This window comes from Bombus huntii, chromosome 6, assembly GCF_024542735.1.
Source record: "Bombus huntii isolate Logan2020A chromosome 6, iyBomHunt1.1, whole genome shotgun sequence".
Lineage (NCBI taxonomy): Eukaryota > Metazoa > Arthropoda > Insecta > Hymenoptera > Apidae > Bombus > Bombus huntii.
Window position 1 is genome coordinate 14,423,452 of NC_066243.1, and position 22,362 is coordinate 14,445,813.

Genomic DNA, 22,362 nt, shown 5'->3' on the forward strand with positions numbered 1-22,362 from the left:
TATCGTTCAAAATAGAGCATTGACGTTTAATATACAATAGTATGCAAAAGTTCCCAGCCAGATAGATTTTTCACCTTATGTGTAAGAACTTTCTCTGCTCATTGTATACTCGGTGATGTACAAAGAAAAGAAAAAGGAGAATTTCACACTTACATGCACAATTAGTAAAGTTCGATTTCGAACTGAAGGCAGTGCAGCCTGCATGACAAGGGCTAAAATACGTGAGACCGTTGTTTCCACAGACTGGCTCGACGTCTGTCATTCGGCACTCGCAACCGAAGTTGCACGCGGCAGTGAGATTTACTTGAAAGGGTTCCGGACCCTTTGTGCTGCTGTTAAAGTACGGTATAGTGGTCCCAGCCATTTTTACGTTGTCGCAACCGAGGAAGAAGAGGAGGCCATAGCACACCAGGCATATCATGTTCGAGACGAGAACGAATTGAACTGCACCTTTCGGTCTTAATTCTAAACGTTTGAGCAAACATCCGCCAAAAAAGATTCCGATGCAGGCACCCGGTATCGCTATAGAGCCGGTGAATACACTGGCTTGACTCTTTCCTAAACTGAACTGTGTCTCCAGATACTTTGGCAGGAAAACCACAAACCCGGAGACGATTACTAATTCCATGCAAGCTCCTAGGCACGTTACTACGTACACTGGATTACACACCAACCTCCACATACTCCTGGGGATATCTGAAACAGAGAGACATATATTTATTTATGTTTAATTATAACTTTAATCGTGGATCATTTTTGATAACGTATAATATTTATTAAGGAAAACTCTTGTAGAGCGAATAATTAAATCTCTGTTGTAAAATTTCAGGAATTAAACGCTTACCCTTCACATCTTTGCCGTAACCACTATCATTTAGTTTCTCCTTTTTCGGTTCTTTGCATTGCTCTTTCTCTTTCTGCGACGAAGATTTAGCTTTTTCGATAATTCGTATCTTTTCTTTCTCCCGTTGCAGAGTTTTCGGGAAACTGAAGAACGGTATTGCCACGAGAATCAGGAGTAAGCCACAGAGTAGGAAACCACCCCACCACATGCCTACCCATCTGTGATCACCTGGATCTGTAGAAGAATAATTTTATCTTAAATAATATCTCATAATTTTGAGTACAAGCAAATATCACTAGTAAAACTGCAGACTTTTATGCATCTGGTACATTTCTATAACCGTGTTCATACAAATATGCAGTCACCTTATTAGACATATTTCATTACCTATACTGATGATTGTTCCAGAAAATGAATCCATATGAAATGATAACAGATAAGCTCCAAGAAGAAAACCTAAAACCGGCCCAAAAGCTGCCATACTATACATACAACCTAAAAGAAACATAAGAGCTGCTTAATAAAATATTCTTATACGATAAATCTTAAACCTCTCGAAACAGTATATTTTCTTACCGATATACAAAGAAGCACTTTCTGGTCGTACGTGATCATCTATGTAAGTAGTGCCGAGGGTAAATAAAGGGGAACCACCACAGCCTAATAATAACTGAGCAAGTACAAATAACATAACAGGACCAGCGGTAGATGGAGATCCCTGAATGCAATTATCACCTCTTAAATTGTTGTGTGGTGCTAAAGGCGGAGACGATAATCCAGACGATAAACGACCTACGAAGAAAGGATGATACTTTCAGTTTCTGTGCAAATGTTATTTTTAGACATTACTCGACGACAATGTGAATTTCGTTGATATTTGACATTTAAGGAAAGATAAATTGATAAATCATGTAATCAGCATTAAGTATTTCTCTTTTTCTCTTCTTTTTTTTTTTAAATTAAAATTTATATTCTTTTAGCAGGCGAGCCACGAAATTCACATCTCTACATGTAACATTATTCGTCGTTTCACAATTCATTAAACTCTCACCTAGTCCCATATCTTGTTCGCGTAACGAAACACCGCGACAAATGTTGTCCGAGCTAGAATTGTTTGCAGCCGTCATTAAATTGGGTTCGGCTGTGAAGTGTGGTACCATAAAGATCATCGATCCCAGTCCCATTATGACGGCGCCTGGAATGACAATAATTAAAAAATATTTCATATAATTAGCTTGCAAACACGCTTATCTTATTAGAACTTTAATATCAATTTGATCGAAGTACGATACTTGGTACCAAAGAAAGCAAAATATGGCTACTGTTTAAAAACTTACAAAATTTCTGTAAAAAGAGAGCGTTGTATTAATTATCTTCTCTACTCTACTAATTCTAGTGCTAGTGCTTTATCCAACAAAGACTGGATTATCGTTGTCCCAAGTATCGAATGATCTATTTTGTAGCCACAGGGCAAACAGTCAATGTTCGTAACATTCGCTTGAAACATAAAACTGTTTGCACAATTTAATAGAACACATCTATTTTAATAAATCGACCTTATCAATCTTATGGGATAAATAGAACGCGAGAATAATTAATGACGTAAAAACTACGGAATACGATATAGTTATATATTGTAATATTTACGTTAACGTGTCAGGATTGACCCAGCCTCTGCGAGAGTTAAATAGCGTTATAGATTGTCCGGAAAGTGTCTTTCTTTTACAGACACGTCTTTTACAACGACGCGTCTTTATACGAACATGAAACCTAATCTGTCAAACGTTGTGATTTCTATCGTGATAAAACAAAAATGGATCGTACGTAATTCGATAAAATAATATAAAACGGAAAATGTTGCGCATCCGTTATTTCTTTATAAAACGAAAGAAACTTCTCGGACGACCTAATAGTTTCGAATACTTTTATGATGTATACTTACCAATAGCTATCCAAACAGGTATATGTCTTCGGCTACCAAGATAGCTGACGAAGATGACGGTGATGACATTTCCAATTTCATAGGAGCTAGCAATGACGCCTGAAAGGCTGGACGGGATTTCGAACCTTTTCTCTATGGTCGTGATCACAGAATTTATGTAACCTGAACTAAGTGCTTGCTGCAGCGTGACGAGAAACGACAGAAGGAACACAAACACCTGGAAAAATCACGGGATGATCGTTCGTTAATGTGTGTTAATTGAACCTTGAGCGTCTCCGATGACGATTGCCAGTGCAAATTCGACGTGTTTCTTTATTAGGTTTCCTGTTCTAAGAAGCCGCGAGGTAACTCTTACTTCTACGACATCGCCACGTCTTGCACCATGTTCCAGCAGCACACGTTGATTAAAAATTTAATGATAAATTTGCAAATGTCTATGGTGTTTGTGAAGCGTTTGGACATATTTGGCATATAAATTTATATTTCTTGTATTTTATGTTTTAATATTAATATAATATTATATTTCTTGAAACGTAGTGAGTATCATAGCGAAATGCAAAGTGCTGCTACCATCGCAAAGAAGTTAAAAGAGTTTAACGTGGTATACCAAAGGATCTTTCTCTTTTATATAGAAAATTATGGGGGTTATAGAGAATTTACACACAAAGAACTTGAAGGTTGTAAAACGATCGAAGAAATCAAGATTGTTCTAGATTGTTTGCAAGGTTACGTACGTACATCTGTGATTACCACCACCTGCTCTACGTATAACTCCAGACTTATACACTTTACGAACTTGTACGCTTATTTACGCTTAAAGAGGAATTCACAGGTCCTCCTGCAATAATTATTTTTTTAACGCGATATAACGTTTTCTTTATCCATGAAATATTTCGAATAAATGATAGAAGATCAATGAGAAATATCTGAATAAAAATCACGTGTATATATATATGTAGCAATTAATTTATAAAAGAATGTATACTTGTAAGTGTTTGTATATATCCTTCAAAGACAGTCAGAGATACGAAATACTTTGGTTTGTACGTTAATTTTGCCTTCGAGATGAAATATATTCTGAAGATACGTTAGAATCTATGAATAAATACGCTTATCGTCATAGACGAAGTATCAATATTATCATCTCAAATAATAAAACGTATTTCCTATGGAAATCGAAGGATAATCGAAGATAAGAAGCTTTTGTTTCTGTGTTTACGGAATTTATATTATTTTATATACGTCGATTAATATTTCGTAGAATAGAAATTTCTACCTGAGAAGGCAAAAATGTGACAGCGTACTTTATCAGAAATATGTTTTTTTTTTTTTTTTTGCCTTGGGCAGAACAAAAGCACCCTTTATCATGTAAAATTCAGAGATACGTGTACCTGATAATATCGATTCTTTCGTACATCCATGCTGCCGAATCGAACGATAAAACCCGATTAGATAAGCAAAAGCTTTATCGATTCCATCATTGTACCCTTGAGTGCATTTTAACTAACGAAGGTAAAACGCCGCTTTAACGTAACATTATGATCTTACGATGGGAACAGGATAAAACATTTTGCTGATAATCGACGTGCTATGTTTGACAAATCAAAGCTAAAAAGCGCTCGATATGAACAGGTGTACGTAGTACATTTAGAATTTTGTATTCCCGAAAATCATGACTTTAATCATGTAAATCTACATGATTTTTACCGATGTCTGCATTAAAAGAAAAGGTAATTTACATTGCTTGAAGATCAATTCTCGGTGAATTCGGAAATTGATGTTGATAGAAAAACAAGGTAGGTGCATCTTATCGGATTTGATACAAGAAATAATTTTAAATTGCGATCTTAAAATTGAACTTTCGAGTTATTTGAGAAATTCAACATATTCGGTCGAGTTTCAGCAGTTTTACAAATTTCCTACGATTGGAATATCCTTTCGTCTGATTTATAAGAATTTGGATATTCCAAGCATTTATTGTTGCTTGTAAAAAATTCTTCGCGACTGCAAATATAAATGAAAAAAGTGGATAATCGGTAGACTAGAAGAGTTCGGCCAGATTTCTAGGCTAAACCTGTTCTCGCACGAGTTAACAAAATATCTGATTACGTTGCAACGTAAAGGCAACGAACAATAAAACCAAATGAAAACGATGACGTCTTTGCTTCGTACTCTTACGATGACTTAAAACCTTTCACAGAATGTCAGCAGCGTTTCAATGTCGTATCCTTTCGAAACGATGACTCACCGCACCTCGTTTTGCACATCCGTGTACCATATACGCAACAAATGTAAGTTGATTGGCGATTTCGAATTAATCGAATCGCTTCATTCGGAGACTGTATGACGAGAAAATGTAACACGACCCTCCCGTTTGAACATCACTCACACAAAGCGATTTTTGGAAATATCTAAATGCTGTACGTGTACGAAATTTACCGTGTGCCCTTCCAGTTTATGTAATTTTAACTAGTACAAGGCTAAAAATTTGTTCAAGCGAAACAGCGTGGTACAAAGGAAAGCATACTAAAGATTACCAACGTTGAAGATTTTTTTTTTTTTTTTAATAAATAAATAAATAGAATTGCAGAGATTTAAAAATGTCGGTTCACAGTTGCTCGCGAGAGTATTCGATCTTTTTGTAGAAATCTTAATTTCGTCTTGATAGTTGCAGTAAATGTCTCGTAATTTTTATGTACGTTCTCACACTCGTTACGAGCTTTATTCATTTAACCGTGATAATGGAGCGTCGTTATAGCGTGAATGAACTTTTAAAATGTCTCGTGCAAGAAGCTGAAACACCTCGTAAAAGATCCCTCCACAATAAGAGTCGAGATACTTTCACGAACAACTCGCTGTTTTCAAGATAAATAAGCAGAGTTACGTGAATCGGATCTTGCAGGTCCATCGGGCATTGCAGGAATTTTGGATAAAGTAACATTTGCCTACCTTTATTCCAGCGAATTTTTGTATAAAGGCCGGCCGGCAGCTCAGGATTCCACAGTCCTTCGAATCCGGATTAAACGGCGGAGTTTGCGCTCTCTCCTTCTCCGTCCTGTGTCGACAGTCCATGCCAACAAGAAAAACGTGTTAAGAATTCTGCTATGGAATCGTCGGGTATTTTGGTATAAAGCGAAGGAACAAAGCGAGAAGCACGTGTGCGACTCGATTAATCCTTTAACTGCGAGACGCTGGCGACGAGGTGAAGAAACTCTTGGCGTTATTTTTAAAAGATCTAGAAAATGAATTAAGAGAGCGTGAAATTTGAAAAACGATGATCATCGAATATAGACATCGATCTTATTCTTGCTTCTCGTTTAGTTCAAATAATTTTTTGCCGATTTATCGTAAACTCGCAGGATCTCCAGTTAAACATCGTTAAAGAAATTTCACATAAATAAGACGTGTAACGCGGAGAAGATTACTTCTGTACGATTTAATCGTAAGATTCCCAGCGGAATTCTATTCCGATTAGATCGATCAACGTCTCATAATGTACAACAAGTTCGATCGTTTCATGCAAAGTTCGAGATTGTTTACGTTCTCGGGAACTCGACTGACTGAAATATCTTTACCTTGCTATAATGTTTGGTCGTAATCGTATTAATTTTGAATTCTTGCAGAATTTTATTATCCTCAATGATCGACTCCTGTTTAAGCCAATTGAACGTTACTTCGGATCACCAACAACTAGGCTACATCTGTCGGGTTGCTAGGATCGTCGACAGCCTACAGTCCACTTGGCGTCACTTCGATTCCTTATTTAAAGTAAATTCTTCGTTCATCGCGACGCGACGCGTCGTTCTTAAAAGGAAATCCGGCTATCGCGCTCATCGTCCTAGCTTTTCACAATCTTCGTCTCGTGTGCAATTACTTGCGAAATTAGAGCGTAGAAAATAGCCTTAGAGTGCCTTCGAACGTAATTTTAGTCCAATCCCGGCGATACAGTTAAAGGATTAAAGAAGACGATCGATTCGATGGGAATATAATACAAATTAGAATGTTGTTAGTCGACTTTGCAGGATTTTGTTAGTTGATCGTAATCGTCTCACTTTTCTTTTCTCTTTGATTAATTGTATCGTAAGTGATAATCATGCCAGCTTTACCTGTCCACCATGGAAGCACTGGGATTCCTGCTGTGACATTTGATGATAAAATCTCTGAAAAAGTGTAAGAAGAAGAAACAGCAAGCATGAATAATACTGTGCTGAATGATGCACCGTGATTGCGTGCATATGAGTTAGGACAGATTGAAGTTAACACAGAAGTATACGTATCGATCTTTGGAGACATAACAAATACAAAATAGTAATAAATATGACTAATATAGATTCTACCGTATAGCGATATAATTAATAGAAATTATACAGGTAATTGTTTGTTGGTGTACTCTGTCGATAAAACAGATATACGTATTTCACGCAGAAGATAATTTCAATTATTCAAGTACAACATAGATACTACTATGAAAACATTTCCTGCACAATTAAATTCAAATTCGCGTTAATAAAAATTGTAGCTTCGTTATCTCAGTTTTTTCTCGTTATCGTTAAACGAGAAAGAAAAGATAAAAAGGAAAAGATACGAAAACTTACGTCCTTATTCGCTATACACGTTCCGTTCTACGCCTCCAAGAGATCAAGATACTTCAAGAATTGTAATATATACAAGTAGTGCATTCAGAGAAACATTGAATTTATTTACTCGTTTTAACACACCCTTAAAACCTGATATCATATCTTTACAATTATTCTTGCAACATATTCGAAGATTACGAGAGAAGAACTTTCCTATTATTTTACAAAGAAACAATCTCGTATTACTAAAATCTCCTGTATATTTCGTTTTTGCGGCTAAACTCGTGCATCCTTTTATCTCCACCAAAATTTCCAAAATATTGCTCGTTTACATAATTATGTTTTTCCTTCCGTGGAACTTTGTCAATGTATCGGGCGTATTTTTAGAAAATTTACTCCTTTGAATCGAATAGCTTGTTTTCATTTTCGATTATGACATGTTGCGACATCGACCATGTTAATATTAAAATTCTCCTGTCTGATCGTAAAGCGACAGTTCGATCGGAAGATGGTGAAAAATACTTTCACCGTATCTTTCTCCATCTTCGTTTTTAAACGATACGCTCGTCTATCTACTCTGTAACGCTGTCCCTAACTTCATTTAGGCGAATAAATTTATGATAACAGGACTCGTAACAGGATGTGCCTATGACACATATAACACTGTTACAAAAGAATCTATTTCACGAATAACCGTGTCATGGTCAGCTTGGTGCTTTCACTTTTCACGTTTTCGAGGGTTACAGCTTGCAATTTTTACCACGGTCGTCTAGAAACCATTTGTGTATGTAAATTCGCGGATGGATTGACCGTGCTGCAGAAATCTCCGATTGTGTAATAGAAAGAAACGCCATAACATTTTCACGACTCGCTTCTTAGCGTCTTGCTTTCTCTTTTTCGACTTCGTTCGTGACAATTTTGTTCTGTTCCATGTCATTCCCGATTGTTATTTATAACACAACGTGTACATTGTAGCCGATGACGTATAACCGCGGAAGTTTATTTTTTTTTTTTTATAACAAACGAGCGAGAAATGCTTCTAAGTCTCTGGAGCGTGGAATTCACAGTGAAAATCGAAAAAATAAACATAAAATCCAACTATCCGCAGTTGCTTCGAGTTTTTCCTCTTTACGCGAATAATAACAAATAAAGCTAAGTAAGAAAAGATATAATAACAAGAAAAACGTATGAGATTTTTTATCAAACTTGATACTTTCAGAAACCTTGAAACTACGACGCTAAAAAGAAGATAGAACTGCGTTTTTCTGATTACTGGCCGATAATTTCACCGATATTGAACGATGAAAACGATTCCTATAGGACGAGCGAGATTCTTTCACGTTTTCCATGCGCCGTTCGAGCCAAGTGATACAACTCAAGTTCAAGCCCGTCAAATGTTACAATTTTCATTTGTTATACACACTGATAAATATTATAATAAAGAAGATTTATATTCTGATAATAGAAGTACGAGTATCGTACATATCTTTCTCCATATACTATGGTCATAGATTCGCTAGTTCCTAACAGTTGCTAGTAACAGCGATGTTAATTACCGCATGACGACGTTATTTTTTAACAAGATCCGCAACAAAATGAGTATCCCTCGTGTCGTATGCGTCAGTTATACTCACCTATGGTCCACGAGGCCAGAACTGGGATTTCTACTGTGACACCTGATGACGGTGTCGTGAGTCAGTCTGCTACCGGTTGCCTGCAGTGGGTCTGTGGTTTCGTCGGTTCCCGTGGCCGCACTCTCCGCGTACAGCCCAGTCATAGCGTACATGCTTTCGTTCCTTCGATGTCCGGCATGGTAATTGCTGCCAGACTCGGACCTGGAAATGCAATAGACGATCAACGTGTAATTTGGAAGTGATCCATTAAGCTTCCACTCTTGTTCTTGTTGACCTCGATAAAGCGGCCATCCAATCGTCCGCTACATACGTTGTAAATTAAGTGTCCAGGTCTGGCGTTGTTGCGTACAAGATCAAGGATTCAGGAATTGGTCAATTCTTCACGGACGATTAGTAATTGGGAATTTTTTCCTTCGTTTCTTTTCTCTAAAGACGACTCACAAGACGACAGAATACGTAAATGAGTGAATCGAGTAAATCTCATTGGAAGTTTCGGTTTTACTTTCTTTAAACATTAGCTAGGTTTAAGTCGATAGTTGTGATAATTGTGACTAATCGTCGACTGACTTTATACGTTTTATGTTTAGAAAATAAAAAAGTTTATCGACTGTCGGACGACTTTGTTTCTCGTCGTATTTATCTTGCGCGTTGAATTTACGATGATTCGACCATTTGATCAAAAGATACGGGTCTTCTTTTCGGAAAGTTTCTTAATAATTCTGTTTCGATTTGGCTTGTCGATGGACCGGCAAATTTATAGATTTTATATCTAAAGTGTCTCATATTTTTATCGAGATAGACGAGGAAGTTCTGAATGGTATCAGGCAATACTGGTAGCAGATACCTGGCAATTTATTCCTATCGAGATGCGAATCTTCGATATAGTTCCGGCTGCAACTCGTGTGATTTCTATCCACTTTGATGTTTATTTTAGCTGATCGATGGAAAGAAACGCGTAAGCTTTCGCGAGTGTCTATTTTCGTACAATTGTCGATGATTCGATCGATTGCAGTGGAACCTGAAGTCATCGTTGTAAGATCATCGTGGATCATTAGCATATGAGCACGCCAAAGTCCTCGGATGTTTCTCAGTTAAAAGTCAAGAGGAGATCGCAAGGAGAGGCAGCGAAGGTCAATTAGATCTTTCTGCTTCCTCCATTTTTCATGAGGTTAAATTCGAAGATCGATGATTTACGTCACTTTCAATTTAGAGCGAACCAAGAACATTTGCAACGAGGCTCGCGTATGATTATGAAATTTGGAAAACTATGCGAGTCTCTTCGATCAGAGTGAAAATTAATAGCGACGAACGAAAACTATAGAATATTTTTCGAATAAGAACGAGAACAATTTTGCCATAACAATCGTACTTTAATATTAATTCTTCCAATATTTAAACAAATTTATTCGAACATTAAAACTGTTCGAATTTTTAAAGCAACCTCTTTCCGAAAGTTAGAAAATTCAATTTCAATGATTTCAAGCGATGATGAATCAACGTCAATAACGAGCTACTGAAATCGCGAACGTTTCTACTTCATAAATCTTTTATTGACGGTTTGCTCGCGACAGTGTCAAACACCAGATTAAAGGAAACATCGATTACAACGTTTTATGAAAAGGACACTTACCTTCCGCTTTAGGAAAAGTGTTGATAATTGAACTAAAAATAAATATCAATTTACTGTCCTTTCTATGAAGCAACCTCTACATTTCCGATACACATTTGAGAAAGTTCTATTCGTTGGATATAAAAACGACAGATTGGGTAATCGTCGTTCATAAATAAATTCCTGTTTACCATTTACGCTACCTTTGCGAAACTTTCGATCAGTGGGTTAAAAAAGTATCGATCAGCTACCCTTCGTCTGTCTGAACGAACCTTTAAAGGTAGAGTTATCGTAATATGGACAAGTTAATTTTATTTTTAGTAGCCGATGGGTAATTAACTCGTAACGATAAAAATAGCGTTTGTCGCCGAAACAATCGAGAAGGGTTAACACCGAGAGAGGAGTTCGTGCGCTGATTAACGTAAATAGCGAACGATTGGGCTACCTCAGCACCCTGGACTCCTGAATAAGCTTTCATTATCTACGTTGCATCTTGCTCTCGATACATAGGCAAAATTTAATTAAAACGGGACGTACAGTTTATAAACAGAAAATGAACAAGAAAGAGGATCGAACTCGTACGCCTAAACGTACAATAGCCAGGAATATTCGAAGATAGTAAATGAAAGGAATATTTGAAAAAATTTAATTAGAAACTCTTTCGAGGAAATAAAAAAGAGAAAAATAAAAAAGGGAGAGATTTTCTCTTAATTTTGAGGTTTGCGGTCCGAGTCTCGTACAACAGGAAATTCGTATAACTCGGGGAACGTTATACGGTATACTATGTACTTGTGGTAAGTATAAGCAATAATCTTAGACATAATAAAACGCGAATACCGCAGGACAGGAAGTCGGTTGCGTGGTCGCAGGCGCAATTTCTCGGTTCCTGTCTTGTTAACGAACAAGAAAGGGAGAAGACAAACAGAATCCTGGAAGCCCCTGAACGCCGAACCTCTACTTATCTAAACATTACACGCAGAGCTCCAGTCGGAGGATCATATTACTTTACAACCTAACAAGAACCTTCCCCCGTGTTATTTGAATTTTTTTCGCCCCATCTGAGGGGATAGCTCTGCAATACCAGCGCCCGCAAAAAATCCATATCCACGTCCATGGTTCTCTCTGATTTAAACATTAACCCTTCGAGCGGTCCAAGGCAGCTTATACTATTTGGTTATACTACTGCATTTTGGCATAGATGGCAACGAGCCACCTGTGTTCTCTAGTTTCCGCTTGTCGTTGCTGCTGCTGCTTCTTTGAAAGAAAAAATGAAAACGGCGAGAACATATTATGCGGAAATAGCGGACAAATTGTCAAAAATGATTATGCGTAAACGACAGCCACCGTGTCGCAATTCTCGACGAAGAAAAGGTACACGAAAGGTATGGAGAATGTAAGTTTCCCATAGATCTAACACAGTCGTGTAAATATACGATGTATCGCTGGACGAGCGGTGCAAAGATCGTCAAAGGGGGAAGGAATCAACGGGGATTGTAGATGCAGCGACGGATTGAAAACACGAACGAACGAGGAGCCTTCGTTTACGAGAGAATCGAGTTTGAAAACTTCAACTCAGGTTGGCGCGTATTTAAATTTCGGTGAGACAGAGTAATGGGAAAACGGTGATAAGCCGATGAGCAATGTAATAAAAATGATAATAAAGAGACTGCCTTTTTAATATTAAAAAGTCTTAAAATTGATAGAAACGTTCGCGCTGTTGAAAGTTCAACAATCGAGATTTAAACTTTCAGTCGTTCTAAAGAGTTTGGCTATGCGTCTACTTATTTAAATCACAACGTACGATTTCAGCGTCGAAGGATAAAGACTAACCAAAATTCGGACGAAAGATTCGATCGATAAGAGTTCGCCTAAACAAGCTCCGAGTCCCTGTTACAAAAATAAAACCACGTCTACCGTTTCAAATGATTGTCCCATAAAGGTAAAACAGAGAAGTCTTATAACAAGCGTGAGAATTCACACCCGTAGACCCTGAAAAGCAGTTTTTCCACCGCGTTCTTCCAACGTAAGGCAAGGCCCCCTGTATATTACATTAGACTCGCAAGAAGAAGGGGAGGAAAGCGTATTAAGAAAAGAAAAAAGAAAGGAAAGAAAGGAGAAAAAAGTAGAGAGGAGAGAAAGGAGCTGAGACTCTCGACCTGGACGAAGGTAAGCAGCAGAGAGGGCAGGCAAGGTGGAGTTCGAAAAGGCGAAAATCACCTTTTGTGGCCGAAACCACCGCCGCTGCTCTCGTTCCTCTTGTGGCCACTCTCGGATCGTTTGTAGCCAAAGGCACTGGATATGCTCTCGGCGCGTTTGTGACCGCTCTCCGAGCGTTTGTGGCCGATAAAACCGCCGCCGGATTCGGTGCGTTTGTGGGTGAACATGCTCGAGCTCGAGCCGTTCCTCTTGTGCCCGCTGGTGGACGCCATTTCTTCCTTGTCCGCCACTTCTTCGCGGCCCTCGGCTTCCTTTCTACCAAGATCGTTGAATTACGGCTCAGCCGGCGACATTTTCGAACGAGTTGCCTGAAACCAAACCGATAATTCTCTGGTTAGCCTATTGCTCGATTTTATTCTCCATCTACTCGAATTCCCATTGATCGAGTCTCGTTCGACGAAGGTTTCGATATTTCGTCCCAAATTCTCTAGGATTCTGAGATATAATTTTGGCTGTGCTTACTTTTATGGGAATATTTATAAATACTTTTTACGTATACTCTTTATCGTATATACACTGTACATATTTACGTGCCACTTACCACGCTATGAAAAATTTATTTATAATCTTTACCGTATAAAAATTGTTTTCTTTTTTTATGGAAATACGAAGAAAGGCCATAGGCTATTCGATTATCATTGCGTTTGTTATTAGCGTCGTATAAGGTTCTGACGTTCTAAGGTAACACGATATAAAATTAATTTTAGACATCTGACAAAGACATACGTATATTTTGAGTGTTTCAAAATCTGTACTAAATGGATAATTAATTATACGACTGAAACGAGAATCGCTAATAAGAAATATAAAAGAAAAGAACTGGACTCCGTTCTTGCGTAACGACCGCGATGATTTTCCAAACCGGCGGAGAACGATGAACTCTCTAGCTAAACTAAATTAAGAGAAACAAAGTTTTCAGTACTTGGAAATTCTAACGACGTCACATCGCCCGTCTGTCTGCTGAACCTAACGCGACGAAGATTGTCGCGAACAAAGGAAGCTCGTGACGTCTGATAAAAAGAAACTACGCTGTAACGATATCATCCTGTTTTTATTCCCTTTATCTACTGCTTCGTTTCGAAACGGCCCGCCATTAGTACTCTGCTCTTTATTTTAAAGTCTATTTATCGGAACTATGTCGTTAGAAGTACAAAGGTAGCGAATAGCGACGTATCGTCGAGGAATACGAAATCCCAGCGACCGTTTCATCGGTCGTTTCGTCGTGTGTGCATATTATACGTCGAAGTTGCGCGCCAAAGTTTATCGCTGGGAACAGTTTTGCTCGTCGCACGATGTCGCAGCAGAGAGAACAGCAGATACAGTTATACCGGCGCTGCCTTCGTTAACGAAGATGACAGCGTTTCTACTTGTGAGCGAGCTCGCGTTGTTGAACGGCCCTGACCTTACCAGAAGCAGGTTCGTTGAACTGTTGAATACAGAGATGTCAATTGATCGTATGATCGCGTCAAACGCTGTCGACACGTGGATTTCCCTCCTTCGATGCATCGTCTAGGCTTTATTTATATGTATAAACGATCAAATTAAATCGATAGTCGCTTCGTTAGTAGGCCGTGGCTTCTGCCCATATGGTGGAAAATAGACGCGTGCAGTGGCTCGCGAAAGTATTCCAACACTTGCGGATATTTTTTACGAATATGCATACATACGTGTGTGTCATATGTATATTTTGCAATTTTCTCACTATACTACAGTGACATTCAGCCATCAAAATTACACGTATAGTGGTAAAATTTGAGAGAGATTTGAAATTTTAGAACGAGATTAAACAGTTAGCCGTTGCGACCTGTTTGAAAACTTTGAAAAGCGCGTACCGAAAATGTGTCGCAGAAAGTAAGCAACGATAGAAAACATACTCGTCAAACACAGCGTTGTTATAATATAGAGTTAAGTTGTAACGAAAGGATCGTTTTATTTTTTAATTTTATTACCGACAGGACTCGTCGTAAGGCAAAATATCGCCGTTTCTTCGTGACGAGTATACTCGTCAAAAACAGTTCTGGTTAACATCTCTGTTCGGAAGAAATTTGTTGCGTATGTCGAGTTACCGTTCGCGGTAGAATCTTCGCGAATTTTCCTACTTTGAAATTTCTATCCTTTACAATCTTTAGTCTTCCTACAAGTTTCCCATTTTTATCTCCTTCTTCCGCTTTGTACAAGACAGAAGCTCGTTAAAACAAGCAAATACGATCAAGGGAATACGTGTTCACTTTTCCAGAGATTCAGACTGATTACAACGTTCTTGAATGACGTTCTTTGTCATTCTCTTTTTTAATTCAACGTGTTCGCTCGTTACGCAATTAGAACGTGTCGTTCTAACGTCTAAACGTCTTAAGCGTAGAGGAAAGTATTTTGTTTTCCAGCATCTCAAACTGCCTTAAACAGTCATCAAATTAATCGACGCAAAACCCAACGCAATTCCACCGAAGCCGAAGAATGTTACCGTTCGCAAACAATTCTACTTTCGCAGATAACCTCGAGCCGAATAACTCAGTTTGTGATTCCCGAAGTGTCCATCCACAACGAATCGTTGTCGTCCAAGTCGTTCCTGTCGCAAGAGCAACGAGTACCAGACGACGAAAGTTTCGAATTAACTTGTGCAATTAGCTCGTTACGTAAACGGTGTGCGGTTCGTTTCATCGTGGCAGGAATTGATTAATTTGACGCGAATACTCGAGTTCCGACTTAACGGACTTCCTTGGCGAAATCGCGCGACGAATCGTCCCGAAGAGTCGGACAAAATTTTACTCGGATCAGACAGACAAAGGGTAAAAGTACAAACGTGGTACATGTTTTCAAGCTTCGTCGCACGTTTTTAGAAATTTCGTCCGCTCTTTGGTTAATCAGACAAAAGAAACGAAATGAATAAAAACATTGATAGAAAAAATCAACTTTGTACAGTATTTTCGTAAATACGAATTTTTAATACAACGATACGAACACAGAAAGAATCGTTTTACTTTGCTATTTCCGTAACGTTCGCGAATTTCCATTATTATTAAACACTGGCGTGCAGTGTGCCGTACAGATTGCACGTGAACGATAAAAACGTGCAACGTTTCTGAACGTCATTTCTGAAACTCTATATATTTTTACCTTTCGGTTATCGAATTTGAATCTTTGAATCCCACGCTTCAACTTTAATTCCTCCGTTGACAACACGAACGTACATGATTGTGAAAAATTCAAATATCCGTCGAATCTTTGTTCTTAATTACATCGATAAAACGGCCTAAATCGTACGCTTGGAGAATAATAAAAGACAAGGATTTTCGAACGTTATTTTATTTTAAACTTCCTTATATTAAAAAGACAAAGTAATACATATATTCCTTAATAATCTTCATCGTAGGCAAAAATTAATCGAACTTGTTCGTTCCAAGTTCGTTTTGTCTGTCCAAGGACTTTCGTAATTCCGATGAAACACGAAAGGCTAGCGATAATTATTTATCAACGGCAAGAGATCGACGATAAATCGATCATCGGTATCACCCACGAATCGACCACGAGACAAACATTCCCAAACGCTATTTTAGACATGTTAGGATACCGTGTTTCAGACACGTTTCGCAAAAGAAAACCGTTCGCTTTTAATTAACACTTTACCGACCGCTAGCGGTTCAACAGCATACGCACGTCCGACCGGCAGCTCAGGCGCAGATTCTCCTTGGCGCCGGCTCTCTTTCGGTTTAGGCTCTCCGATGCCATTCTTCTCGTTCATCGCGAACGATAAGATTTCAAATTGGTATAAAACTGTGGGAGTTTACGAAGCAACGCAACTGGCGCAATTGAGCAAGGTATCTTAGTACTAACTAACAAATTACTGCTCAAATAACGAGAAAGATTGTCGGTGACAAAAAGCCGATTAACAGGCTATCGGTCGGTAAAGTGTTAACATCGCGCTTTCGTACTACCACATATTGGGTTGGCAACTAAGTGATTGCGGATTTTGTCAATACCACGTAATGGTAAAATCCGCAATCACTCAGTTGCCAACCCAATAGCTCCTATTACTGCGTAACGACATCATCACGGGTTGTACAACGAAAAGAGGCGAAACCCTATACTATACCGATCACCGCATGTAAGAAGGCGAAGAAAATGTGATTGTAATCTGGAAAAGAAAATTTTGCACGAAATATTCGAGAAAGCCGGTCGAAAAGAGGAGCAACAAAATCGTTAGCGTTTTACGTTAATCCCTTAGATCACGCCACCATTCTGTTATCAACATCCAGCACTCTTTATCCTTTCCACGAGCATGCTCCCCCGAACGTATTAAAAGTACATAGAAAACAGATCGATCGTCGACTAACATGTTAAAAAACAAATTATTCTGCGTAACAGGATGCCGACGAACGCGTACAAGCGACGAAGACATCCAAGTACATAGAAAACAGATCGATCGTCGACTAACAAGTTAAAAAACAAATTCTCCTGCGTAACAGCGTGCCGATGAACGCGTACAAGCGACGAAGACACTGTTATACATGCAGCTTCGCCTCCTCGAAAGTTGACGGTCGCTTCGTCCCTATCCGCGCCAACACATACGGAGCATATTTTTCGCAGCGCGTTTTTAGATTATCGACCGGCCACGCCCTTGATTTCGTACCGATGAAAAATTGAAGCGTGGTATACCGTACGTGCAGCATAGGCTGACTAACGAATTCAAAGTCAGGGATACATCGTAATGATCCGTAGGTATAGCGAGGCACGCGTACCACCGAGTACAACCGCATCAGCTGTTGACGCTGCATCGACTTCCGGCGAACTTCGAACTGAAATATCGTTCATCGGCATTGTGCGATGTAACGCGCATACATACTTTTGTCAGCCATCGCGTTACGTAAGAACGTAATTTTTATAACAAGTTGATCACGATCGCCATCGAATATGTATCGTATGGATGCGCGTAGAAGATTTCGTTTGTTTTATGTTCACGGTCAAATAGATAGATCGTTAGATTTCCCTTTATGTTTGAAATGTTCCGATGACGATGTCAATGAATTTTGAAATTAGTTTGGATCGTGTAAAATAAGAGATCCGTTATGCGAATGTTTCGAGAATCGGAAAGTTCCGACGATTGAGATTTTGAGAATGGAAAAATTACAAAATCGAAGAACATCGAAGTGGCAAGTGTAAAAGGGGGAGGGGGAGGGTATTTGAAAAATTTTGTAAATTAAAAGGAGCCGCTCGGTATGGCAAAAGCAAGCGCGTCGGCGATTAGAACGGCAATCGGCTGTTGACGGCTTCATCGACTTCCGGCCAACTTCATTCTTATATCTTTCATCGACTTTACGGTAAACAGACGCGAAGCGATGCGGAAAATTTGTTCCTTGGAATATAGCGTAAAACGTTTTAGTTTCTTGTCTTTTATTAATCGCGTTTTAGCTGAGTTTTTTCTTTGTATTTCCATTTGATTGTATCTTCGTCGAGGGAGAGATTCTTAAAATTTCTTTCTCGTTTCGTCGCGTTCTTTTTTTCTATTAAGCACAGGAACTAATTCCGTATTTTAATTCCTCGCTCTTTACTCAATTTTCACCAAATTCTCCGTATTTCTATCGATTTTACTCCGAAGCAGGAAATATTATTTGTCTTTTATTTGAAATATAGCGATTAATCCTACTCTCTCGTTTCCCTTCTCTTACTTTTCTTCGTATTTCGCTCTTATCTTCGTATATTCGTATCATTATCAGGCGTGGAAGAGGATTTTTCAGCATTTTGCCGAGATAAAGGTAAATTAAACTAAATCCTTTTCCGTATTTAACCATCGAAGAAAGAATACTAAAAACTACGTTTCTCCCTCATTTTTCAATAGCTTTCCACCTTTCTTGCTCTGTTTCTAAAACGTTAACTCTTGATTAATTGGTTCTGTATCTCTCGTCTGGAATAAATTACGAGAATGAGTAACGAGCAAGGAATAAATGCAAAGCAACGAGTGAGGCGGTCGTTAATTTTAAACGAGCTTGTTTAGAGGGAATAAAATAGTTTATGAGACACGATTGACCGATTAAACGGACATGATTGTATAATCTGATGTTTTTTTGACAGGAACTCGGTAATTCAGTCTCGCAGCGAGATTCGACGGTAATGGCCTATTATGCGAATACATTTACAATCAGATAACGAAAGATAAGAGAAAAAGAATCGACTAATTACGAGCTAATCTTCTTTTTCTCTCTTGATCGATGCTTTACAATTGTATTAATCGCTTTAATGGGTTACCAATACGCTATGGACGTCCATGCAGATGTATATTTTTTATGAACACAGCTGGATAAACGGAATTTATTCGCCGAATGTTCGCTAAATATCATGACGACTTTATACTTTGAATATTTTATATCTTTTATATACTTGTATATTTCTTTACATTTTTACGTAAATTCGTACTTCTATTATAGCAGAAGAAATGGAATTTACACGGATATTTGTTTTAGTCTTGTTACACGGATATTGTTATACTTTGCATATTTTTATATTTTTTACACACATTTTGATTTCTGCCTTTCCATGAATGCATGGACACCTACGGGCATTGTACAGTTATTAGGAACCATTCAGTCGAGATCATCCAACGAGTTCTACACTTTTTGGAAAAAATCGATCCGTTTTAAAGTTTATAATTTAATGTCTTTCGGCGTACGTGGGACTTTCGTGATACTAAAGGATGAAAAAAAAAAAAGAAGTATTTTCGATGTTGATACGTTTGAAAAGGTATCAGCAGTTTCTGGAATTTCCGCTTATAAAATCTATATGCAGGAAAGACGAAATAAACCGAGAAACATAAAGAGGGAAATAAAAATTGTAGGTCTGACAGGATATGCTAGCCAGATGCCATACGCTTTTGATATTAAAGACCTTTTTTACAACATCGTTTCCAACATTATGCCATGTGCCATTAAAAAGGGTATTTCCCTTTACGATCAGTTTCAGTGAAATCTGTATTTTGTAAAATTACGATGAGAATATAACATATAATTTAAAATGTAACGAGGAATATTTTACAATACGTGAGTTTCATATTTTCTCAGTACAAAGAGTTCGGTCTTTCAATGCTACGAGAATTTATTATAATCGTTATATATTTGAGAGGGACAAATCAGAAATTCTCTTGATATCAAACACTATAGAAATAACTACCGCGAAGATGATATTTTTCTTTAATTTGTGAAACTGTTGGTTTAACGATGTTTTCCATTTTTTCCATTATCGTTCGAAGCTTGGAAAAACGTTAAATTTTAATAATATATTAACACACGGTAATAATAAATGTGACTCGAGCATTAGAAATAAAAGTAGCGATAAACTCCAAATATTCGTACTTTTATCATCCTCTTATACCATCTTATTCTTTTTCGAGTTCCCATGAAACTAGTTAAATATTTAAGAATCTCAAAAAAAAAAAGGTTTTCTGACGTCAATGGTATTCATTACGAGGAATCGTGATAAAATTTTATTTTAAGCACTTCCAGGTACTCTTATTATCCACACAGAGAGTAGAATATTTTTACATAAACTGCATCAACACTTTACAACAGTCGCGCGTCTGTCGACTCAAAGTAAAATTATTTTTCTTTGTCCCGCGTTGATAATGTACAAGACCTTGCTTTTATTTCAATCTTTCATACTCGTATATTCTTATCTCTGTTCTGTTCCATCGCATTTTTACGTACGTACGTTGGCATTGTATTCGCAATATAGAATCACGCGCGTGAAACAATTCTAAATTGCCGCCATCGGTAAAATCATATTTCCTAAATAGCAGTTTTTATCTTCTAACGAGATTGATCGTTAATACGATGCAGAAACAAGTCGAGTGCTACGGATTAAACTTTCCCTCGTTCCCTCATCAAATCTTCGTTACTAAACCACCGTTAGTCGCAAACCCAATTATACACCGTTGATCGCATTATATCTCGAGGTTATACACCTCGTTCTCCTCTAACCTCAAATAGCATTATGGTGTTATGGAGTTACGTATGTAACCGCAAATTCCACCCAACCGCACGATTCGTCGTCTCATTCTCCTGGAGGGTTCTTTTTTTTTTTTTTCATTTTTTGTCGTAAAATTAAAAATCGAAGCGACAGGCTCAAGCCGGAAACTGAATTTGAAACCGTCGTGAAAAAATTGCATCGACGATTCGTCTACGTTTGTTAGACTTTGATAAAACGTGGAAATAGGAAACGTGGCACGAGAGATAAATAAAACGGAAGAGATAAATGAAAAAAAAAGAGAAGTATCCGCTAAAATCGTTTTCGCGACTGGAGCAAATTTTTGAAAGAACGAACTGAGCTGAAAACTCGGATAAAACGTTCTCCGCCCTTTCGAGCGTGCCTCGTTCTCCCTTTCATCGAATTGTTAAACACACAGCCGAGCGCAAATACATCAACGCCGGCGATCGCTGTGTGTTTGCAGCCGCGTCAAAATATCGCAGCGAATAAAGCTGTTACCACGTCCACGTCGTGCCTGTTTCATTTTAGTAACACTTTCCAGCCAGACCGTTAAATTCACCAAACGATCCTCCTTTTATTTATCAACGCTGCGGACGCGTCCGCCGCTCAGATTACGTCGTATTACGCGTATAAGTGTTACGCATAGAAGAGCGAATTTTGAAAATCCTTCTCCGGTCGCTAATGTGTTCTAAAGGCAATGATTCTTGGTAGGTCGATGCGATCCTTGAAAAAAAGAAACGAAGGCAAGCGAAACGTGATTTTCGACATAAAACGAACTGTGAGGGGAACAAAATTTCGATCCGAAAATTGAACGAAAGAAAATTTGGTTTTCTAACGAATCGTTGCTCAACATAAGTCGACATTTTTCCAAGCAAACCAATCGCATGCAAAGATCATAAAATTCGATCGATTATTTCGATCGAATCGCTGATAAACCGTTGTAGAAGCAACCAATAAATAGCGAGGATGATAAGAAATTGCGCGTATAATTTTAATCACACAGATGGTAGAAATATTTTTATAACAATCGTTGTTATGCCGCGCGAGACAATCCGTGCTCCATCCCTCGTTGCCTGGCAGTCAACGGTCCACGCGCCGTTATTCCGACCCTCAATAAACCTAAGGACCCAGCATAAACTTCAACTTTTTGACTTAATTGGTTTAACACATGCTTTTTAAGGTAATCTGTTTGTCCCGAAGGATTTTTTAATCTTAGAAGTTTTTTCGGTTTATGGCTGGTTCTTAGAAAAGTCCTTAGGTTTATTATGCGCTCTTAAAAATTACGGAGAAAGCGGAAATTTGTCTAACGGAAAAGCAGGTTTTTCCCATGAACAATGACACCCACTAGCAACGTTGGTATCATCATTCATTAACGTTGACTATAATCAATGGGCATCGCAGATCGTTACCCTCACTGTCGTATTAGCATCGAACTTGGCATAGTACGTTCGCGTTAATTCAGACCGGAGATTCCAAACGAGAGATCCTGTCTGAATGAGGAAACACAAACGATAGTAATAAAACACAGGAGTACGCAATTAAAATATTAGGCGATATCGTTTGTCGAG

General features: G+C 38.2%; 1 protein-coding gene across 1 annotated transcript in view; it reads right to left on the reverse strand.

The window, feature by feature from the left end:
* LOC126866672 (solute carrier organic anion transporter family member 5A1) overlaps positions 1-22,362 on the reverse strand; it is a 67,313-nt gene that overhangs the window by 7,213 nt on the left and 37,738 nt on the right. The window contains exons 2-11 of the mRNA XM_050620540.1: positions 12,824-13,131; positions 8,998-9,198; positions 6,893-6,946; positions 5,736-5,841; positions 2,787-3,003; positions 1,896-2,039; positions 1,421-1,636; positions 1,232-1,339; positions 845-1,078; positions 154-696 (exon numbers count right to left, since the gene is read on the reverse strand). Coding sequence (XP_050476497.1) covers positions 154-696; positions 845-1,078; positions 1,232-1,339; positions 1,421-1,636; positions 1,896-2,039; positions 2,787-3,003; positions 5,736-5,841; positions 6,893-6,946; positions 8,998-9,198; positions 12,824-13,035 — 2,035 coding nt within the window. The 5' untranslated portion in view covers positions 13,036-13,131. The remainder of the gene's footprint in view (positions 1-153; positions 697-844; positions 1,079-1,231; positions 1,340-1,420; positions 1,637-1,895; positions 2,040-2,786; positions 3,004-5,735; positions 5,842-6,892; positions 6,947-8,997; positions 9,199-12,823; positions 13,132-22,362) is intronic.